At 34.0% G+C, this 24,598-nt stretch overlaps 1 protein-coding gene across 1 annotated transcript; it reads right to left on the reverse strand.

The window, feature by feature from the left end:
* Nucleotides 1-18,109: 18,109 nt before the first annotated feature.
* LOC109680227 (olfactory receptor 51V1-like) lies at nt 18,110-19,054 on the reverse strand. The gene has a single exon (XM_020155151.1). It carries the CDS (start codon nt 19,052-19,054, stop codon nt 18,110-18,112), a length of 945 nt encoding a protein of 314 aa, XP_020010740.1.
* Between the last annotated feature and the right edge of the window lie 5,544 nt (nt 19,055-24,598).

Consider the following 24,598-nt stretch of genomic DNA (forward strand, 5'->3'; position numbering starts at 1 on the left):
TACTAGATTAAAATATATCAACTGATATTTTGATATTTTATGGTGTCCTAATATCTAGGAATGCTTATCTGCTTTATGGAAGAAAATAATAAATAGTACAATTCCTTTATGACAAAATAGGGTCCTAATTTTTTATTCATTAGGGCAAAATCTGTTGTTTAGATGTGAACCTTGTAGATCAAGTGATGAGGGATGCCAGAAAATTATGGAATTTTATGCATAAATAATTATGCTAATGGACCCATGGGATTTACATTGCAGTCTAGATTTTTGGGAGCCACTAAATCCTCAGGGAACACCAGGCTTGATCACAGTGTGCAGTGCTGCCAATACTGGAACCCTTCTGAGAATATGAACCCTTCTGAGAATGTGAATTTTTTCTTTACCAAAGTTGTGTGTTTTATTTCCTTCAAATTTCACTAGATTCCATTGGAAATGTACTGATCAAAGTCATGTAAATTTGAAATAATCTAATAAAAATTAACTAAGAGAAGCTAAACAAAATTAGTAGAATCTGATTTTTCAAATCCCACATTTTAGTCTCCCTCTGACTTATTTGACAGCTTTAATTATACTTTATTGCTCTCCTTTTTCATGTCAGTCATTTTTCTCTACTATACTTATGTCTCTTTTAAGTATCACAACATTACTATCTCATCTCTCTCATACATAATATAACATAATTGACACAAATTTTAAGCAGGAAAATCTAAAATATTTTAGTATCTATTTTATAATGACTTTGGTAGCTAATTACAGATATAATAATATTGGTCATTTAAAAATGTCACATTATTATAAGGATGCAATTCATAAAGATATCCCATCTGGACACTGGCTTCTGTAGATAAATTCCACTACCAAACACTTTCAGAACATCTATTATGTTATGTGATTAAGGAACAGGACATGGGTTTCTTTAATTAAGAGTTATTTGAGCTTGCAAGAATAATTCTCTTATATCAGAGTACAAACTGGGTACCATAGCAGCCTAACAAAGTGATTGGATAAATGAAAACTTTTCTAAGTGGGAATGATTTGATTTTTTTATTGAATGTATTATTTATAAAGAAAATATTTAAATGTTGTACGCACCAAGATATTATTCACACAATAAAATGTATTGCCTGAGTAATAGCCTTGGAAGAGAAAAGTTAATAAAGATAACAAAGAAAAATTGAAAATAATTTTGAGATACAATTATGTAATTCAAGATGTGCTGTTTTTAATAAGGATTAAATCAAAACAACAGTGACTAATGTAGTGATTTTTTTTCAGTTATAAGGCTAAAAGAAACCATTGGGTTATTATTACCATAAAATTAGGTGCTACAAGGTATAAAAGAAAGTAAATGTCACCTTTTCTATGAAGACTTTTCCTGCTCCCAGGGGCAGAGTGAATCTTTTCTTCCCCTGATATTTTATTTATATTCCTTACAGAATTACTTACCTAAGTTACAGCTATTTTTATTGTGTGTCTCTTATATTGTAAGAACCTGTAGCTCTATATATTTTATGCTTGTACTCATTAAATATAGTCCTTGACAAAAGTAGATATACAATACACGTTTATTGAAAACATTATAAATTAATTTCTTATATTATTTGGTTTTAAAACCCTCATTACACATTATGGGTTAGAAATTTTTATAAACATATATATCAAAGTACATCATTTTCATTTTAAAATACTTAAATCTCTCTAAATTTTCCTAAAATAAAACATGTAGGTTCCTCAAAAAATTAAAAGTAGGTTGACCCAATGATCCAGCAATCCCAGCTCTGGGTTTATTTAAAAAATACAATAAATAAACATTTGAATAAGCTTTACACTTCCATGTTTTTGCAGCATTATTAACAGTAACTGAGTTATAGAAACAACCTAAGTGTTCATTGACAGATAAATGGATAAAGAAATTGTGTATATTTATAAAATGGAATACTTTAAAAAGAGAAAAAAATCCTGCTGTTTTGTCAAAATGAATAAATCTGAGGTCATTATTCTAAGTGAAACACACCAAAGAAAAACAGATGCAACATGCTGCTACTTAAGTTTTGATTGTAAAAATGTCAAGCTTAGAGAGGCATAGGGTAGAATGGTAGTTGTCAGGGCAGAGAGATGAGCAAATGAAAAACTTACAACTTTCAAGTATATGATGAATATGTTCTAGTGTAGATTATGAAGAAGGGTAGTACATGGAATAGTCAGTATGTTAGTACTGGAAATTTGCTGCCAGAATAATGCTACAGGTACAGGAATTATAGATAGATCACTTATATTGATTATCAAAAATATTACACAAGGTATACTTATACCAAAACACCATGTTGCATGCCTTAAATATACAGCAGCTTGATGTTCCACTATAAGAGTACTGAATTCAGTAATGTGTAATTTTCCTAGCAACCACAAGACTACAATAGTATTTGCCCTCAATAATCTCTCAATATTGCATATATATTTGAATATTAAATTAATGGGGTTTATATATATTTGAATATTAAATTAATGGGATTTTGCTTCCTGAGATATTTATTTTATATTTTTTACTTTGTTCTTGAAGGAAATTTATTTTACTACATTTGCCTGGCTTTGAACCTTGTGTTATAGAATGAGATGGAAAGTTTTTAGTCTGTCTCATATTTCTGAAAGACTTTATGCAGAATTGATATTACTTTATTCCTCTTTTTTGTGTATTGCTGAGGATTGAACCAGTCTTTGTGCAAGCCAGGAAGATCTCTGCTGCTGAGCTACTTTCTCAGGCCTCTTATATTTTTGTCAGAATCACAAGTGACACTTTCTGTACCTGGAGCATTCTTTGTTAGAACAGTCACAAGGAAAAATTTAGTGGAGATAATTGACTCAGTTATTCAGTATATCTACTTCTTCTGCAATGTAGAAAAATACATTGTACTCAATTATATCTTTGTTCTCAATTTTTTGAGAAATTATTCTATTTTATTTAAGTTTTTAAGTTATTGGCAAAAGAGTGCTCTCAATTTTCCATTATTGTACTATCAATGAAATCTACAGTTATGCTGTCTATCTCTTTCATGAGATTCATAATTCATGTACTTTTTCCCAAACCAGTCTGGCTGATAAACAGTTCATTGATATTATCATAACAGTTTGTATAGTATTATTGAGTCTTCTCCATTATTTTTCTGTATTCAATGTAATCAGTATCTAATGTGATGGATTTCTCTTTCTCTGCTTACTATCTCTTTATGTGACCATTTTACCATTTTTTTCTCTGTGTCATTCTATTTGGTCATTTGTGTTTTTATGACTTCAAGTTATTGAACTTTTCTTCAATGTCTAATCTGCTTTTCTCATATTTACTGTGTATTTCATTTAACATTTTTGTTTTCATATCTATAATACCAAATTACGCCTTCAAATAACTTCCAGTCCTTAGATATTGCAGCAAATGCAATATTATTTAATGTTTATTATTCACATGCTATATCTAACATTAGTTTCAATACTGGACTGAACTAAATTGACTTTTCTCCTCAGTAAGTGGTGTGCATGCTGTTTGTTTATATTCCTGCTGCTCAGTTGATTAGATGCTAGATATTATGGTAATGCTGGATGATTTTCTGTTTCTATATGCATTCTCAAGTGTTGGTCTGGGAGACTGGAGGAGTGGCTCAAGTGGCAGAGCACTTGCCTAGCAAATATGAGACCTGGGGTTCAAACACCAAAACCAAACAAAAAAAGTTGTTCTAGAACTGGAAGTGTTTCTTTTACCCAGGCAATACTGCTATGTGTGTTATACAAATGCTCTGGAAATCGTGGCTTTACCATCCTGAAATAAGATTATTGCATACTCCTGTGAGCATTTTAGTTACAGTTACCTATGAAAACCTAAGGTGGTATTTTCCCGTCCTCAATAATGTTTTCACATGTACATGCCAATGTGTGGTATGTTACATAGTTAAGGACACTCTGAATGTCCCTAAAGTCATCATGCAATCCAACTCCCTTCTTTTTGGTATTCTTTCCTTCAAAATACACTTTATTCTCTCTTACACTAATCTTATCACCATCCAGAGTCCACCTTGCTCCTTCTAAGCTGCCTTTCCCTCTTCTGTGGCCTGTGACATCCTTAGTTCTATATGCCAGGGAAGTGTCAATTTATTTTGCCATGTTCATTGATGTCATCTACATCTGTGACTATTTTCCTCTCTATCTTTTACTCACAGAGAAGTGTTGAAGTCCTCAATATTGGGTGTACTTTTTAAATTTCATTTTAGTTTGGTTTTGCTTCATTTGTTTTAAAGTGCTATTGCCAAGTTGCATACATGTTTCAGGTTCTGACAAATTCTTGAGAATTGATATTCTCATAATCCTGACTATATCATGATTGAAATTTACCCTGGTAATATGTCCTGTGATCAAATCTCTACTTCATGTAATGTTGATATGTATACTCCAGCAATGTTTTTATTAGTTTCTTTATGATATCTATTAATCCTCTGTACTCTTTTACATTATTTATATCTTTATATTTACTACTAAACTCTTAGTGGTGTACTAGTCAGAATTTTAAAATTTTTTTGGTCCTCACATCTTATTTAATTCCAAAATCTTTTTCTTTGTACTCTCATTTTAGACCATTACTATGTTGTGATATAGTTTGAAATAAATGTAATTATGATTGATCTGGGTATGGTTTCTCTCATTACCCTAGTGTGTCACAGATTTCAGATACTTCCAGTGATTGCATATTATTTGATTGGGATAGTTTGATGGAAAGATGTTTAGTTTAGTTTTCTAATGCATCCTCTGGTGGGGAGAGGGATCAGAAATAGAACTAAACTTAGTAACCAAAATGAGTTGAGGGTAGTGTCCACAAAGGAGAGCAACCCAGCCTGCGATATCAAATCCTGAAATGATTTGGGCAAGATTATATCATGAGAGTAGAGGGATAATTTTCAACTTGGAAAGTCAGAGTCCAAGTACAGTGAATAACATTGGTGATTGAAAATGGAAGTTTTGGGAGGCTCATACATGCATGGAGTGGCCTGGCATGGGGGAGTAAGAGCACAAGGAGTATACGAATGAAAGTCCACATAGTAGCTTTGTCACTGGGGAATTCAGAAGCAGAGTAGAGGACAGAATTCTTCCAGGGAAATGATAGGCCAGCATGGAAGGTGGAACCCAAGTATAATACTGGATGATGCAGTTGCAGAAAAACTCTGAGCTATGTGTTAAATCCCAAATTGCATGGAGAGAGTGTCTATACAGGATAATATGAAATATTGCAGCAGAAGATTGTTTACAAGAGACAAAGTGATCAAATACATAACAATATAAAATTAATGTAAGCCAAGTTTACAGTTTATGGAGGCAGAAGTTCCAGAAAACAGTACAGGGGAAAGCTAGAATAAAATGTACATGTTTAAATTAGAATTGAAAGTAGTGTCAGATCTCATTTCACAAATTTTTACTTTTTAATTCATCAACTTGCTAGGATACATTTTTTTAACTCCCAAATTAACACTGCCATTATATGGTTATTGGTAGATATGTATAGAGAGCAAAAAGTTTAAGTCAGTCAAAGAACAGAGCTGAGGTTGAACTAGGTCATAGTTTGTTTTCTTGTTCACCTCTCATAATGTATACAGACGGTTACCTGGTCATTTAATGCTATGCTTTAAAGATTTGTGTGCTTTCGCTGTAATATGCCATGGAAAATGGCCCCAAGGTAAGTGTTGAAGCGCAGTCTTGTGTTCCAAGTTCAAGAAGGTAGTAATGTGTCATATGGAAAAAGTACTTATACTGGGTAAGCTATATGAAGACATGAGTTGTAATACTGTGAGTTCAATGTTAATAAAGTACTTTGAGAAACAGTAAAAGAAAAGTCTCCTAAATGTGTAGTATTTTTGGAATGTACTAAAGTGAGAATTATTATGTTTGGTGGATCCATGGAAAAGATGGAAAAGCAGCACAACTGGTGGACTTAGGAGATGGCAATGGGCTCAAACAGTATGGTGGATAGCATTGTTTTAAAACGGAAAGAAAAACCCCCTTAGGTATTGCTGGCTCCCATGAAATGGAATATGACATAAAAATTGTTAAACTTATAGCCAGAACAAGGCTTCAGATCAGAGCCCACCAAAAAAATCACTCAGTGTTATCTAGGAAAATATTTTATTAATGAGCACTCATGACTCATGCTATGAAAAAACTGGTTAGTTGACAAGGACATTGGTAAATGAATTTAGCTAGCACAAGTAGCATTTTAATTAACAAAAATGTTTGGCTATGGGTTATTAAAAACCTAATCCTGTATTTTCCTTAGTAGTAATGATTGTATTTATAAAGTATTTATGGCATATTTATAAATAACAACTGCCATAAATAATGAAAATGAATTGTATGAAAATTCCCTTATGATTTTCAAACCATTTATGTAGATACAGAAATAAAAACAGATCTAGTACCACTGAGAGAAGCTAGGATCCATTCTTCATCATTACAAATAAGCCATCAATCATACAAATTTTGTATTCTCTGTTAGTGAGCTTTCTATCACTATAACAAAATACCTGAGATAATTAACTTATGAAGAGAAAAGTTTTGTTTTGGGTCCAAGTTTAGAAGGTTCCAGTACATGATCTAATGACTCCACTGTTTTAAGCCTGTGGCAAGGCATCACACCATGGAAGGAACACATGGTGGATCAGAACCATTTATCTCCTGATCCAGAGAGCATAAGAGAAAGTGTAGAAGCCAAGAGTTTATGATTTGCTTTGAGCATACACCTCTAAAGGCCTTACTGAATCTGACTTTATTCAATCATACTATTTTTTTAAATTGTTTTATTATTCATATGTGCATACAAGACTTGGGTCTTTTCTCCTCCCTGCCCCCATCCCCTCTCTTACCACCCACTCCGACCCCTCCCTCTTCCCCCAACCCCCTCAATACCCGGCAGAAACTATTTTGCCCTTATCTCTAATTTTGTTGAAGAGAGTATAAACAATAATAGGAAGGAACAAATGTTTTTGCTGGTTGAGATGAGGTTAGCTATACAGGGAGTTGACTCACATTAATTTCCTGTGCGTGTGTGTTACCTTCTAGGTTAATTCTTTTTGATCTAACCTTTTCTCTAGTTCCTGGTCCCCTTTTCCTATTGGCGTCAGTTGCTTTTAAGGTATCTGCTTTAGTTTCTCTGCGTTAAGGGCAACAAATGCTAGCTAATTTTTTAGGTGTCTTACCTATCCTCACCCCTCCCTTGTGTGCTTTCGCTTTTATCATGTGCTCAAAATCCAATCCCCTTGTTGTGTTTGCCCTTGTCAATCATACTATTTTGGGGGATCATTCATCTTATAACATTACTCAGTACTTCATTCCATTTATTTCCGAAAAGTATGTTAGTTCCTGTGTATGCTGTGTGTATATATATATTCATTACTTAATTGTCACATGTATTTGTTCTATATTATTGGTACTTGCTAATAATACTATGATGAACATTCATGTACAAACATAATTTTTCTTTAGGTAGACACCTATGTCATATGGCTCATATGGTAATTCTATTCCTCAAGATTTTGAGAAACTATAAAATATTTTCCAAAGTTGATGAAACATTTTATACACTCACAGACAATGTATGTTCGTCAAGATTTCTCCACAGACTCCCAGACATTTGTTATTCTCTCACTGTTGCTCATAGTGATTCTACTGGGTGTGATCCTTGAGATTGATTTTCTTTTCCTTAATGTCTGAAGCATGTTTTACTTTTTAAAATTTAGTTGGAAGCAATATGAATCCTTTACCAGATACATGACATACAAGTATTTTCTCCAAGTCCATGAATTGTCTTTTAACCGTCTAGGGGATATCCTTTGAGGTACAAGGTATTTCAATTTTAATTCAGTATAATTCATTATTTTTCTAGATACACTGACTTTTCATGGATTAAGTCCTACATTTAGACCTGTGATCCATTCTGAGTACATTTTCATGTATGGTATATGAACTTGAATTTTAAAAACATTTTTTGATGTAAGTAGAGCTAATTTTCTCAGTATATTTTACTAAAGACTTTTTTCTTATTCTCACCTTTATTACAAATTAATAAAACACAAGTGGATCACCTCTCATATGAAATGTCTATCCAAAGTCAATGCGAGCTCTTCAGCAAGCTTAACTCTTTTAAAGGAAAATATTCAATAAGCTAATAAATATGACACAGACTCAATTCTAAAACTCAAAACAAGCATATCTGGCTGGAGACTGTACTCATATGTGATATAAACATATTTTTTATTTTGTTTTCTTGTCTTTCCTTTTTTCTAGTTTTATCTAAGCTCAGAGACTAGAGGAACCAATGGTAAGTCCTACACTACACACTGGGTAGAAGTTATCAGGGAAATTGGCTAAAAATCATAGCCTACAGAAAAGAGGATTTTGTTACTCATCCCTTCCTCAGTAGAATTTAAGTGCTGATTCTTTTGTACTTTATTTGTTTCTGGAACTGGATTTCTTTATGTGCCTGGAATGCTACAGTAACGTAAACAGATTCGTGTACATAAGAAGGGTCAATTTTTAATCATGTCATTAGAAATTTCCATAAGACTATGAGCTTTAGAGAAAAATGTTTAGGTTTAGTCTAGGGGGAGAATGAGGAGTTGAATTAATAATTGTACATAAGGTGTTAGCTCCAAATAAGTATCAGATTTTAAAAGATGTTCTGAAAGGCAGATTAATATTTAATGTGATTAGATTAGAATATGAGCAGTTAAAAAATAATTCTGATTTCTTTTTATCTGTTGGATACTTCCCATTTCAGAGTAAAATTCCTCAAATCTTCTACCAAGTTATATCAACATAGGATATGTTATAGATATTCATCTGTAATAAAAATACAAATGAAGTTTATACCTCAAAATACTAAGATTCTTACTATTTTTTCTGGATTGGACATCTACTTTTCCAAATCCTAATGGAAAAATAGATGCAGGTATACAACTGGCAACAGAGCAATTGGATGAGCGTTTGTATGACACTTTTTATAATACTTAATACCTAACTAATTGAGGGGAAATTAAACTTTAACTTATTTGTTAATTTCTTTTTTTTCTTTTTTCAGTATTGGAACATTGAACTGAGGTCCTCACCCTTGTTAGGTAGGTGCTGGACAACTTGAGCCACACCTTCAGTCCTTTATGTGTTGGTTATTTTTGAGATAGGGTCTGGCCTGGAATCATTATCTTCCCAAACTCTGCCTCTCAAATAACTAGAATTACAGACTTGAGCTATCATGCCCAACCCAAATTGTTAATTTCCAGTGAACTGTATTCACTAAACAGCCTCTTCTTGAGGACACAAAGGAAGAATATCAACTTCAACTTAAAGGTGTCAAGCATTGTTCCATAGAAGAGCTGATGTTGTGTGAAGAGTTTAATGATAAATAAGTATTTAGCAGTAAAGTAATGAAAGCACAGAAATTCTAACAGAATCAGGAAATGAACATAGAAAATATAAAGCAAATGTTGTGGTATTATTCAATATTTTTAAAGTTCCAAATAACATTTAATAAACTAATAAAATGTTAGGGAAGAGGTTACAAATGAATGCCAGGAACAATACTAATAGCTCAGTTATCCAGTGCTCCCTTCATGCCAAGAATTTTTATAAGCATATTATTTTTAAATCATACTTTCATACATTTCAACCTTAACCAATTTGCCACAAAAATTTCCTTGTAGATACAATTCAAAGAATTTTTACGTGCCCTTCATCCTGGAGGTAAAATATATTTGTCTAATTTTTTGTATTTCAATAAAAAACCTTTGCATGGTTATAATAAGGTGTGATTCAGGAGGGAAATATCTAAATTAGAGAAAATAAGGGTTCTTAGAGGTGAAAGAGACTGAAAGTAGAAGTAATGGAGATGGAGACAAGTCAATGCCAAGATGGTCAAATGTTAAATCTACACAAGTTACCACTGCAGGGATGAGGATGTTTGAAGAAATGTGAAAACATCCAGTTTTGTTCATTTCATTTTCCTAAAGAAAGGTGATAAGTGGTTGATTCTTTCAAAATTAGACATAGAAGTTCTCCTATATAAGACCTGAGCTCACAGGTATATATTAGCTGTGTTTTTTAACATTGAATTATCAGGGCTAATCAAACATAAAGAAACTCAACTTCTTCCTTCTTTATCCTGAATTAGATAAATTTCCTCACATGGCCACAAACTTTCCAAAATGAGGAAGCTCATCATACATATCAGCAGTGGAGATTTGTCTCAGAAATAATAAATTTATCTCATACCTCACTGTTTCTGTCCCATAGCTATGAAAAGCTATGCCTTTTAAAAAGTCTTTACCTGGATCAAATTTGGAAATTTACATGAAAAATAATATTGAAGATAGATGTCATTCCTCAAGCTAAATGTACCCCATTGTCATACAGAAAAATTGTTTGATCCTGAAGTAATGGGATATTTAAAAAGTAAAGGGTATGGGAAGATTCAGTAAAAGTAGGTAGCTGTATAAGGACTAAACAGATTAGTAAATGGTATTTTAGCTGATTTTCACTTGCAATTCTGTATTGTCTCTGAAATAAAGTTTGAAGAAGTTAGGAGAAATGCAGATTCTGTGAGTAATTACAATGTGGAATAATGACAATAACCAAATGTGGATGTAAAGTTAAATCTTTGTGAAGATATGGGGAATTGAAAATAGAACTAATGGTTGTAAAGTAAATTTCAAGCCAGACAGATATGCTACTTAATCAGCAAAGATGCATGGTAATTATAAAAAAACAAAACAAAACAAAACAAAACCACTTCAACCCTGAAGAAGAGATGTGGCAACTTTATAATGGAAACTGTATAATGACCCTTGAAGTATTTCACACAATTTTGTTAGTGAAGAAAATTATCCCAGTCACAAAAAAATCAGCAAAACGCTCAACATTTTTCTTGGTGAAATTACGGACCTCTGTAGAGTATTTTGGGACCATTTCCTTAATAGATATATCTATGTAGAGTATCTTGTGGAAACATAGATGTTCTATTTTTGATGGAATTAGTAGCATACAAGGAGCCCAAGAAGTTAATAAGGGTTCTAGGGTAGTAGGCTACCATTTTTGACCATCAGAGTAGAAATGATCTTCCTGATTGGCATTAAGTCTTCCCTAGAATGAAGCTTCATTCAGGTGGGTTTCAGTATTAAACTAATAGTCACAGTCCATCTATGGCTCTGTCACAGCCAATGGAGAATACCAAAAAAATGGTCAGTGTGACACATTAGGGATGGCAGATGAGAAGGCAGTTTTACAGGAGAGCAAAAGATTATCTTCTTGCAAGGAAGAGAGAAAAAATATCTATATGTAAACTGACAGTTAAAATCTGAATAATAATAAATTTTTGTAATGATGATTTTATGTATCTGTGAGGGAGTGTGTTTGTGATGGTATATGTAATGGAGTTGCTTGAGATTAAGATGTAAGTGTGAGTGGAGGAAACATAAGAGCTAAGAAGTTACGGTATAGCACATAAAGTCAACAAATGGTTCCTGCCTATAGAGTTTCAAAGAATATCTGAGTGCAGATCTCAGGGCAAAAATGTTTAGCCATGATTACAGATGCATTATAGTTCTGGGTTACATAATTAGCACTCTAAGAAAATACTTAGGTGAACATAGAAATTCTTGGAGAAGACTAACTTTTGCATGGAGAGCATATACAATGCATGTTGTTTCAAAGAAGCCTGTACTGTGTTTATGTTGAAATTCAACAAAAAAGGGGATAATTTGTATTGAGAGCTTCCACACCTGGTCCCATTTCTTGGACAAGAAGTAAATTGTTCTTGAGAATGATCTAGATGACTTATTAGAAATGTGAAGAAAATAAAAACTGTAATTTTTGTATTTATATGTTGAACAACAGCACTACTATTGTACAGACATATCATCAGGATGAATGTATAGTCAATAACAAGGCAAATATTATGCCGAGAAAATGGAAATGCAAAGTACAGGAATCACAAGATGCAGCCTTATTTTGTGTTGCAAGTAATTTCTGTAACTTCATTGTTTCCTCAGACCTTACACAATTCCTCATCTATAGAAAACACTCAATAAATGGAGGGTGACTTTAAATAAAGTCTATATTAAAATATCTCAAAGAATCATCAATTTCCGAGTGATTATAATATTATTACAAGCAGATATATTAATTTGAACACAAACTTGCACTTCTATAATAGAAAGTATGAAATTGACGAAGAAACTGAGCTGTGTACTAACATCCAAGAGTGTCTTGTATTAGAAAATTTAGGTACAGAGACATATAATAAGAAGGAGATTCACTAGGGTTATGAAATAAACACACACATTTTTATTGAAGATGCAATTCTAAGTAATTTGATTTTACTCCATTACATCAACACATTTATTTATAACCTTGTCCAGAACACATTTATTCTATTTCAAGTTGGATTAAGTGAGAATTTAGAGAATTTTTACCCCATATTGTTGATGGAAAAAAATAATTAGACTCCATGCCAATAATATTAATATGAAATATAGGAAATGCTAATTTTTAAATCAAGTAAATCTTTTATTGAATATCATTGGATAAATATAAATAGCTATTTAATGTTGTTTATTATATTTAAGTATGTTATTCCTTGTGTTGATCATGTCATACATATTTTATAAAATAATATTTAGTCAGGCATGGTGGTTCATGTCTGTAATCCCATTTACTCAAGAGGCAAAGATTAGAAGGATTCCTATTTGAGGCCAGCACAGGAAAATGTTAGTAAGACCCCCATATTAAGTGGCAGTACGCACTTGTAATTCAAGGTATGTGAGAGACACTGATAGGAGGATTGTGGTTGGATAACAATCCCTGGCAAAAACATGAGACCCTATCTGAAAAGGAACCATATCAAAAAGGGCTGGAGGGCATGGCTCAAGTGGCAGCATTAGGCCCTGAGTTCAAAATATACAAGGTTTGCAAGACTAATATTTTGATAAAATTTTTTTCCTATATACGTTATGATGGGGAAATGACATTGTGACTTTGGTAACAAAAAAAAAATTCCTGGGGAAATTAAATAGTTTAGCAACTTTTACATTTTTGGCCATTATTTTATCAATTAAAAATATTTCCCAAGTCAAAACTTGCAGTTGTAAATTTTCCTAAGGAAATTTGATTAATGTATCAATTGTATTGTTTACCTAAAACATCTAATTTTATCTAAGTTTCCATGGAAATTTTCCTTAGCATCTATCTGTGGGATAAAAGCAATGTTTAAATACCCTGTCAAACCGTATCTGTGTGAACCACTTATGGATTTTTTTTAAAAAACCCTTTTTATGTGACAATGCTCTAGTAAATCATTGGATCCTTAAGACTAAAGAGGCTCCTTTAAGAGTTCTTATTTTCTTGGTTCTTTCTAAGCCCCTGAAATAGTGAGTGTTCCTTCCACTGCATAGAACCCGACGTCTGGACTAAATGAATGCTTCTGAATTAAGACACAAAGAAAATGTAAGCAATATGACCATTAGTTATCACAAAAAACTGAATTCGTGTTCAACAGAAGAGATTTTAGTTGATTATACAAAGCCATGTTTACTTACATTACTAGAAATATGTGTTTTTCAAGAGTGTATGTGTATAAAACTACTGGTAAACAAGTATTTGTATGTATATATGCTGTGTTTGATGGACAGAGACAGAGAGGATTCAGAGAGAGAGAAAGAGAGAGAGAGAAACATAAGACAGAAAAGATAGTGGAATCTGATATAAAACATTTAGAAAGTCTATGTGTAATTTCTTGGACCGCCTTAATTTTCTAATTGGTAAATGGATATGTCTAAAAGAGCCATAAAAACCTGCTGTAATAATTTTTATATGAAATTTTTCCAAAGAATCTTGTGTTGAAGACATGTCCTCAGTCTGTGGTGCTATTTGGAGGTGTTACCACCTTTGAAAGTTAAAGCCAAGTGAATGAAAGTTAGGTCATTGAGAGCATGCTCTTGAAGGGAATTTTGGGATCAAGGTCCCTTTCTGTCTCTCTGTTTTTGTTTCCCAGCTACCATGAGACAGACTTTATGTGCCACATGTTCCCAACATGATGAAGAATTAAGCAAAGTCTCAAATCAAATGAGTCAAGCCAAGTCTCAAGTCAAATAAATCATGTAACCATGAAGGCCAAAACAAACATTTTATATTTTTAATTTGACTGCATCAGATATTTTGTTAGAGTAATGAAAACTTGGCTATTACCTAGTTGAGAAAAGAAAACAGAAGATAGATAACTAGCTTGCCATCTTGAATCAGAAGTATAAGTCTGGGAGTTGTAACCCAACATGCTCAAGGTCAATGGCATAGTCTTTCTGCCCTTGGTGTTGGCACTGATTGAGATCCCTTGTGTGGAGTTCTGGATTGGGACTGCTTTCTATGCCATGTACATCATCACTGTCTTTGGGAATTTCTGCTTTTGGTTGGTATCACAATCAAGCATACATGAGCCCATGAGCCTCTTGAAGGAGAAGCAGACACTGTTTACAGTACTTGCATCTTACGCAAAATGTGAGGAATACTCTGGTTGCATTTTCCAAAATATACTTTGATGCTGCCTGCCTCTTGCAAATGTGTTTCATCCACACATTGCAGTGTATAAAATCAGGGATTTGCTGGCCATGACACTGGACTACCTCTCTGAGACATACATCCACAATGTAGTTAACAAACAAGCATAGCAAATCCATTTCCAAATTTTCCAAATTAGTTATCTCCACCCTGTTTGCCTTTTGCAAGGGCTATGAAAACAAATGTTAGCATAAAAGTAAGAGAAAATTGGCCAGGTGTCAGGACTTGTGGAATAACAGCCAAGGTTATGAATGAGTCTCCAGATGAATCCAAGAGAAAATAATCTAACATAATTTAGCAGAGGATAGAAAGGATAGAACCTCCTACAGGGTCAAGATACAAAATGAGACTCTTTCAATGTGGGTCAGCCAAGGAACAACTTGGACCAGAGGCTCAACCGATTCTCACAAATAATCTTTAAAGATATGTCAGTTTCACATTAAAGTGAGTCATAGGTGATGGATGTGGGACTGAGGGGGTAGAACCATGTGAAGGGAAGGAATAATCTAGCACAGACTATCAACTTCTGATTAATAGGAAAATTATTCAATCAGTTTAAGTTATACTACAACAAATATTTTTAACCTCAAGAGTATTAATTGACATTTAAGCAGGAAGGCTACTAAGAACAAGATAACACTACAAAAACGACAAAAAACATTTTACACTTACTTTAATGGACAACATAGAAAACTTACTATAGAGGAATTGATGTATCTTAATTTTGACTCAGAAAATATTGGCCTATTGAATGATGTTTTTAGCTGGTAAGTCACTGGAAAACATGTAATCGCATCAGTAACTAGTTTAATGTGGTATTTATACACAATGGAATTCTATTCAGCCATGAAGAAGAATGAAATCTTATCATTCTCAAGTAAATGAATGGAATGGGAGAACATTATCCTGAGTGAGTTTAGCCAGGCTCAGAAGACCAATAATTGTATGTTTTCCCTCATATATGGACTTTAGGTCAAGGGCAAATACAGCAAGGGGATTGGACTTTGGTCACATGATAAGGCGAGAGCACACAAGGGAGGTATGAGGATAGGTCAGAAACCCAAAAAACATGATAGTATTTGAGGTCCTCAATGCAAAGGAACTAATGCAGAAACTTTAAAGTGACAGAGGCTGATAGGACAAGGCGATCAGGATCTAGAGAAAAGGTTAGTTCAAGAAGAATCAACTTAGAATGTAACACATATGTACAGGAAAGCAATGCGAGTCAACTCCCTGTATAGCTATCCTTATCTCAACTAGCAAAAACCCTTTGTGCTTCTTATTATTGTTTATACTCTCTCTTCAACAAATTAGAGATAAGGGCAAAACAGTTTCTGCCTGGAAGAGAGGGTGTAGGAGCGGAGAGGGAGGGGGAGAGGAGAAAGGGAGGGGACGGGGGTAGGGGGGAGAAATGACCCAAACATTGTATGCACATATGAATAAATGAAAAAAAAAATAAGATAAGTAACTAGTTTAAAATTTTTACCTCACAGCAGGAACACCACCACCAATAACTAACAGAAAACTTTGGAAGTAGCAAAAACATAAAATGAGCCAGTAGTATTCTTGATAAAATACTAACTCTGAAACCAAATTTACCCATTATTATTTTATAGAAATTTAAAATTCCTTTTACTCAAAGTCCTCATCTACAAAATTGAATATAATTCACCTCATAGATTTGCTCTGAGGATTAACAGTGAGAATCATTACCTGATAATTCCTATGTACCTGACATATAAATATCTAATAAATATAAACTAAGTATTATTTTAAGACTTTATAATGGTTACTGTGGTGGTTTTCACATTTGTCATAATAAAGACATGAACATGAAAAGTAAACTCTACCAAGTTTGGGAAAAACTTCTTTTATAATCATAGGGTATGTATGTCTACTACAGCTTTCCCCAAAAACCAAAACAAGAAAACAGTAAAATGTGGATCAACTGATGAGTGAATGAATATGCAGTTTATTACATATAATACAATCAAAAAATAAAGACAAATAGAATTTAAAATTTTAACTGTTGATATAAGCAGCAATAAGTGTTAAACTCAAAAGCACTACTATAGATGAAGTAATCCACGCAGGAAAGATTATATTAGCTACTATTTAATTTACATGATCCTCCCTTATGTCAAATCTATATGGGAGAAATTAAATTAGTGGCTGCCAGAAACTTGAGTTTTTGGGAAACAACTGAATGAAAATGGTTTTGTACCTTGATTCTGGAGGTGTTTACATGAAAGTAAACATTTCAAAACTCATCAAACTGTGTATACACATCTAACAGGGAAGAATTACTACTTGCAATCATGGCTCAATAAACCCACCTTAAAATATTAAGTAAATTTATACCTGTGATTCCAGAATATTGTTTGAACTAATGTATACAAACAGGGGTCTAAATGTGTACACTTTATCACCAACCATGCTTTACTTTGATTACTGTTTGTATTTTTACTTATCATGTTAATTCTTTATGGTGGTCAACTAACCATTAAAGTAAGACATTACACTAATGTAAACATGCAAACAAGAGGAAAAAATATTCAATCTCATCATGAAATATCCAGTAAAATTATTCATATTAATTTCCTTATATTTATACTAAAATCTATTTCTATAATAGAAAATAACAATCTTAGAATCTTGATGCAAAGATTAAGTTAGAAATACATTCTCATTACTTTTCATAGTAACAGCCAAGGTACTTTATTTTTTAATTGGTACCAGGGATATAAATGAGATAAGACAAAAATATAAACTCCAAGTAAACATTTCCAAATGATTAAAATGGTATTGACAATAGTTATTAATATTTGGATAAATAAAGAAATCATGAACCTTGTTCCTTTGTACTCTGGCAGCTGCTGGAGTTTTATATTTGCAGCTCACTTACAGTTGGTAGAGCTGGGGAGACTGCTGAGTGGGTAGACAATCAGTAATCAAGATTGCACTTGTTTCACTGTTTTTTAAATCATGTTGATATTCTAATTTCTCCATAGTGCTCACTCCATTATTTACCCATGTAGCTGGACAGGGTGGGATGGAACACGAATAAAAAATAAATATGGTCCTTAGAATAATAAAAATGGACTAATATGATACTTGATATTTCAATAATAAGTTGGAACTATTTTAGTCACCAAAATTTAACTTTTTGAGACTGGATGATACAGAAATACCTGAGCCATAATTATGTATAGTTTAGTGAGAAAATCTACTTCACTTATCAGTACAATTATCAGTTCATTGTGCAAGCATATTCTTATTTATAAAATTTATTAGTATATTATATTTATCAAATTCACTGATGTATGATAGCTAGGGAAAAACAGAGAGGAAAGTATTTGTAACATGTAAGAGATAATTCCAATAGAAGTTAGTAAATCTATTTTAATTTACTTACTGACTCTCACTCTTTTTAACTGACACCTTCACTTTTAATTTCATTCAAATTCCACCTTAGGACTTAGGCTACTTTCAAGTACAACAGTCTCTGGATTCTCATGCGTATCTGTTGGGTTTTGATACTATAAATAATGGGATTCATCAAGGGTGGAAAAAGGATATAGATGTTACCCATAAAGACATGAACCAGTGGTGAGAGGTGTTTCCCAAAGCGATGTACCATAGTCAGACCGATGATTGGGATATAAAAAACAGAAACAGCACAGATGTGAGATAAACAAGTCTGCAAGGACTTGAGTCTCTCCTCCCAGGATGCGATGTTTAAAACTGTGTGCAAAATTTTGATGTAAGACATAAGTATGAGCACCACATCCAACAGGAGCGTGCAGATCACCAGAGCCAGAGCGTAGATGCTGTTGAAGCGACTGTCTGAACAGGTCATTCGAATCAAGTCTTGGTGCAGGCAGAAAGAATGAGAGAGGAAATGAGGACGGCAGTAATCTAAGAACTTCAGCCGGATGATGCCTGGAAGAATGAGCAAAGAACTTCTACATAAAATCGTCACCTCAATTTTCATGATTTTGTCATTTGTTAAGATGGAGGAATAGCGTAGTGGGTTACAAATGGCAATGTAGCGGTCAAAAGCCATGGAGAGGAGGACAGAGGACTCCATGCATGATAGACCATGAATAAAATAAGACTGGGCAATGCAGGAATCAAGGGTGATGGCTTCAGTAAAACCCCACAGAATCCCTAGCACTGTGTGCACAGTAGACAACCCCATGCAAAGGTCAGTGACAGCCAGCATGGCCAGGAAGTAGAACATGGGCTGGTGCAGGCTTGGCTCAGTCCAGATCACATGGAGCACCATGCTGTTTCCCAGAAACACTATGGCATAGATGAGGGAAAAAGGGATGGAGATCCAGACATAGTAAACTTCTAGGCCAGGAAAACCAGTGAGAAAAAATCTGGAGCTACTGGAGTTTGAGATAGAGAAAGCAGACATTAATAAATGGTCTAAAACATTTTTATGGAAATTTGAAAATAAAACAATTTTATGATGGTTGAACTTATATTAATGTTTTTCTGCTTTGGAAAAAAAAGAAAACTCAGTACAAATCCTTTAAGTAAAAAACAGAGATTCTTTTTTCTTTAGGGCAAAATTCTGTTGTCTAGATGTGGGCTTTTCATTCCAGTGATGAAGGATTTCAGAAAAATAGGGAGTTTTATGCAGGAATAGTAATGCTAGTGGGTGCATGGTATTTAGATGGCAGGCTAGACTTCCTGGAGTCTCTGCTCAGTCCTCACGAGTGAAGATGAATGATCACAGTGTGCAGTGCTTCTGTGTCTGGTTCCACCCTAAGGAGAAGATGAAATATGGAGCTCATTATTCTGTTTGGTACCACAGTTGTGCCTTTCATTTTAAAGTGTCACAGGGTCCCTAAGGAAATGGACTGGGTGCAGTAATCTTACTTTGGGAGGAATAAAAATTAAGCAAGAGAAGCTAAATAATCTAAAAGCGATCTGAAATTTTGCAAACTTTACCTTGGTTACCCCTGCCTGAAATTATTACATATTTAAATTTTACTTTAGTTTTCTTATATGTTTTTCATGGACTCCTTAATTTTTCATGACATTTCTTTCTTCTCTGAATTTTACAGTGTTATTACCTCTTATATATCTCATCTTTATAATATAACCTAATATGCACAACATTTAAATTAGGAAGTATTAAATAGGGATTTATAATACCTATTGTATTTATGACTCTTTCAGCTATTTACAGATAAATGAAATTGACCATTTAAACATATCATATTCTTCTAATGATGCAATAGTCATGAAGCTAGTCTAGGCCTGGTCTCCCATAGATCTCTGTGCACTAAAGAGTGATGTCAGAGTGTCTCCCTTATTAAGAAGATGAAGCAAAACGACACACAGTTCTATGGTTAAGAGTGTCTATGCCTTGTTAGAGTTGATAAAAACAATCCTCAGATTTTCAGAGTACTATTAAAATTCCATAGAAGACTACCAAAATGATTTGTATGTTGTTTAATTTCAAAAAACTTCTAAGAGGGAGTGATTTGTTATAATGAGTTAATGTTTATAACTATTAAAAATATTTAAATTTTATGAGCATCTAGGAATTATTCTGTCTCAATTATAGCCTTGGGTAAGGGGTGTGAATAAATTTTATAAAACAAAAAATGACTTTGAAATAGAATTACATTATTCAAAACATGCTATTTTTAATAAGGATTCAGTGAAAATATCAGTGACTTTGTAATGAATTTTCTGTAACAAGGCTATCAGAGCCATGGTAAATAGAAACTGAAGATTGAATAGTCTAAGGTAGAAGACAAAATAAATATTACTTTTTTTCTAAGCCTTCAGGGAAAAAATGATTTTTTCCTCCCTTAATGTTTACTCACATTTCTAACACAACTAATTATATATGCTGAATGTTATTTTTCTTTTTTTGCATGTTATTTTTCAATATGTGTATCTTAAATGTATTGTCAGTGCCTTGTGAGTTGATGCATTTTATGTTTATACTTTTCTAAATATAGTACCCAACAAATGCAGATGCTTAATATGTGTTTATTGCACACACACATAAATTTCCTGTAGTAAATTTCTGCCAGTAATACTTGGTTTTAGAAAATCTTTTATGCAGCTTGATTTAGAAGCATTTTAAAAATATATAGATCATTGCATCTTTCCAGTTTAAAATAATCATGACTTTCCAAATGAATCTAAAGTATGGAGGATCCTCAAAGAACTAAAAATAGAATGATTATGTTCCAGCAGCATCACTTCTGGGTTAATACCTAATGGAACAAAAATATAAATCTCAAAAACATATTAATAATTCCACATTTATTGCAGCATTACTCATAATAGGTAAGGAGTAAAGACACATTAATAAATTCATGTAAGAATAGCCATTAACAGACTGGGTTTTTTAACTTTAAAAAGACCAATGTGGTTTTTTTTAATTGTTGTGCTGAGTAGGGGTACATTGTCAAATTTATAAAAGCTTTGCAATATATCAAATATATCATACTTGAAATCACCTTCTCCACCATTCTCCTTCATCTCCCTTCCCCCATCCTGGAATAGTTTCAGTAGATATCATTTTTCCATTTACACACATGTGTATACAGTATTTACACTATACACACCCTTTGCCATTTTCCCACCTCCTCCCCCCTTGCACTGGTAGCAACCTCCCAGGCAGGAAATGTTTCGCTCTCCTGTTCTCTAATTTTGTGTAAGAAATGAAGAAGAAGAAAAAACGACATTTTTGGTTGTTTAAGATGGCTATGCTTGGAGTTTCCTTGTGTCACCTCCATGTTTATATGTATTATAGCCTGATTCAGTTCATTCTCCTCTATTTTTCTTCTTTCTACCTTAGTGCCTTTCTTACGGTAGTTTCAATCAGTTTATAAATTCTATATTCATTTTTGTATAAAGAATATATCAGCCATATTCATCTTTTTAACTTCCTTCTTTTACCCTCCCTCTTTCATATGTGACCTCCCTTAGCGTGACCTGTTTTTCATAGTACTGTTGCATTTGTATTAGGTCTATATTCCACATATGAGAGAGAACATGCGATTTTTGGCCTTTTGCACCTGGCTGAGTTCACTTTAAGATTATGTTCTCCAAGTCCATTGATTTACTTGCAAATGTCAAAAATTTCACTCTTCCTTGAGGCTGAATAAAATTCCGCTGTATGTAAATATCACATTTCCTAGATCCATTCATCATTAGTGAGGTATCTTGGCTGTTTCCATGGCTTAGCTATTGTGAATAGTGCTGCAATAAACATGGGTGCCTTTATTATAACTTGACTTACATTCTTCTGGGTATATCCCTAGGAGTGGAATTGCTGGATCATACGTTTTCCATAGTGGTTGTACTAATTTACATTCCCATCAGCACTTTCTGAGGGTTCCTTTTTCCCCATATCCTCAACAACATTTGTTGTTGTTTGTGTTCTTGATGGTAGCTATTCTAACAGGAGTGAGGTGGAATATTTATGTGGTTTTGATTTGCATTTCTTTTATTAAGCCATTAACAGATTAATAGAATAGAAAAATAGAATGTTATTTAGTCCTAAAAATGATAGAAAATTCTGATATTTTATTTAAAATGCAGGAAAAATTTTATTGGAAATCTCTTGAACACATTTTGAAGGGTAGCTTAGTTATTTCCAAAGTACTTTAGAGGAAGAAGAGGGTCTTTGTCTATTAGAGGCAGATGACTGGTCCCAGCCTGTCACAGGATACTGCAGGAGTCAGTGTAGGGCTCATCTTTTCTATCCTGATAGGTTTTGGGGAACAAGCTACCTTGTCAGTTGCTGCTGTGCAGCTTCCATGCTCAGTCAGGGCTCAGATTTCTAAGCGTTTTTCCAGATGGCATCCTGGGACAAGGCTGCTTGCCTACAGAGGCCATGATTAAGGAAACAAAGAGGACTACCTGGGACAGGCCCTTCCATGCAAGACCTCAGAGAGATGGCAGTGGCCTAGACAGGGGCACTATCATAAGGTAGAAAGAAACTCAACTCTATGAATCTATAGGTTACAAAACTTCATTTCAGTTATCTTGAGTTTACCATAAATGAAAGATTTTTTTTTAGATTAAGTTCTTAATATCATGAATTTCTTTTTTTGTATATATTCTTCTCTAAGTCCATGGAAACTGCCTTGAAAGTAGGCACAAGGTCTAATTAATCTGTACATTTCTAACACTGCAGAACTCATGATAGAACTCATTGGAAACCCCCATTTCCCTGACTATGGATGGATCAATGGGCCATATTCTCCAGTTCCATCCATTTACCTGCAGATGATAAGATTTCATTCTTCTTCATGGCTGAGTAAAATTCCATTGTGTACAAGTACCACATTTTCTTGATTCATTCATCAATAGTGGGGCATCTTGGTTGTTTCCATAACTTGGCTATTGTGAATAGTGCTGCAATGAACATGGGTGTGCAGGTGTCTCTGGAGTAACCTGTGTTGCATTCTTTTGGGTATATCCCCAGGAGTGGGATTGCTGGATCATATGGCAGATTTATGTTTAGATTTTTAAGAAGCCTCCAAATTTTTTTCCAGAGTGGTTGCACCAGCCTGCATTCCCACCAGCAGTGGATTAGGGTTCCTTTTTTCCCACGTTCTCACCAATGCATGTTTTTGATGATGGGTATTTTAACAGAGTGAGGTGGAATCTTAGTGTGGTTTTGATTTGCATTTCCTTTATGGCTAGAGACAAGCATTTTTTCATGTGTTTTTTGGCCATTTGATAGTTTGGGGTTTGTCGGTCTTGGTTATTTTAATTAACAGCTTAACTGAGTATTCAGAGCTTACATTTTACATAATAACCCATCTACATCAGAGCAACTTAGAGAGAGAGAGAGAGAGAGAGAGAGAGAGAGAGCCCATAGCTGGAGTTAAGGGATGGGCCTATCTGACTTTTTCTTTAGAATAACATTTAAGGGTTCCTTTAACAATCCATATACTTCCCACTGGTCTGTAGGCACTTTTATCTTGGGCCTCTTTTACCAATCTTTTAGTTCAAAGTATAATAACTTCACCTGTTTTCAATGGTTTGTAGAGCTGTCTCAGTGGTAAGGAGCACTTGACAGGGGCCTTCACAGATGGGTTGGAGCTTATCCACCTTCCAAGTCTTGAGCAGGACCAGGTCACTAGGCTGGAAGTGATGAACTGCAAATAGAAGAATGGGGGCTCTGGGCTAGGAGTCCCTTTAGCCTAAGAGATGACAGAGTAGAAGATGTGGCCAGTATGTACTTCCTTAAAAATTTATCTTTGATCTCTGTGGTAGGAAGATCAACAGTCCTGCCCAGGTACAAGAGCCCATATAACATTTCATAAGAGGATAGTCCCACATCTTTCCTTGGAGCCATCCTAATCCTAAGGAGAACTATTGGGAGATATTTGGTCCACGGCAGTTTTGTTTCTAGGTTTGGTTTGATAAGTTGTTTCTTAAGGGTCTGATTCATTCTTTCCATCTTTCCTGAGGAGGGGGTGCCAGAGAGTGTGATAGTACAAATTAATGTTCAAACTCTCCATTATTCCTTTCAAGACCTTTGAGATAAAGTGTCTCCCATAGTCTGAGTCAATATTTTCCACCAGACCAAACTTAGGTACAATCTGCTCTAATTTTGATGATGCTCCCTGCTGTGGCAGTCCAGAGGGGGATGGCCTCCACCCAGTTGGTAAAGTGAGCTACTATCACCAGTTGATATTTTTGTCATCCCACCCTAGGCATCTCTATGAAGTCTAATTGAATGTTCTGAAATGGTCTTAACCCAGGTGCTCTCCCCACTTTCATCTGTCTCCTTACCACCTTTTTGTTCATTCTTTGAAAATTCACGTATCCCACACACAACTGTTTAGCAATAGTATAAATAGCCACACATCCATAATTCCTAAGTATTGAATCACACATAGCTTGGGGACCCCAATGACTCCCTCTGTGCAATATAGACCTCTGCTTTCTCATCATGGACTTGCTTATCATT

The sequence above is a fragment of the Castor canadensis genome, chromosome 1 (assembly GCF_047511655.1).
Source record: "Castor canadensis chromosome 1, mCasCan1.hap1v2, whole genome shotgun sequence".
Classification (NCBI taxonomy): Eukaryota; Metazoa; Chordata; class Mammalia; order Rodentia; family Castoridae; genus Castor; species Castor canadensis.

Bases quoted from the DNA above. Each gene is read 5' to 3' on its own strand.
- LOC109680227 (XM_020155151.1), bottom strand. From the start codon at position 19,054: ATGTCTGCTTTCTCTATCTCAAACTCCAGTAGCTCCAGATTTTTTCTC.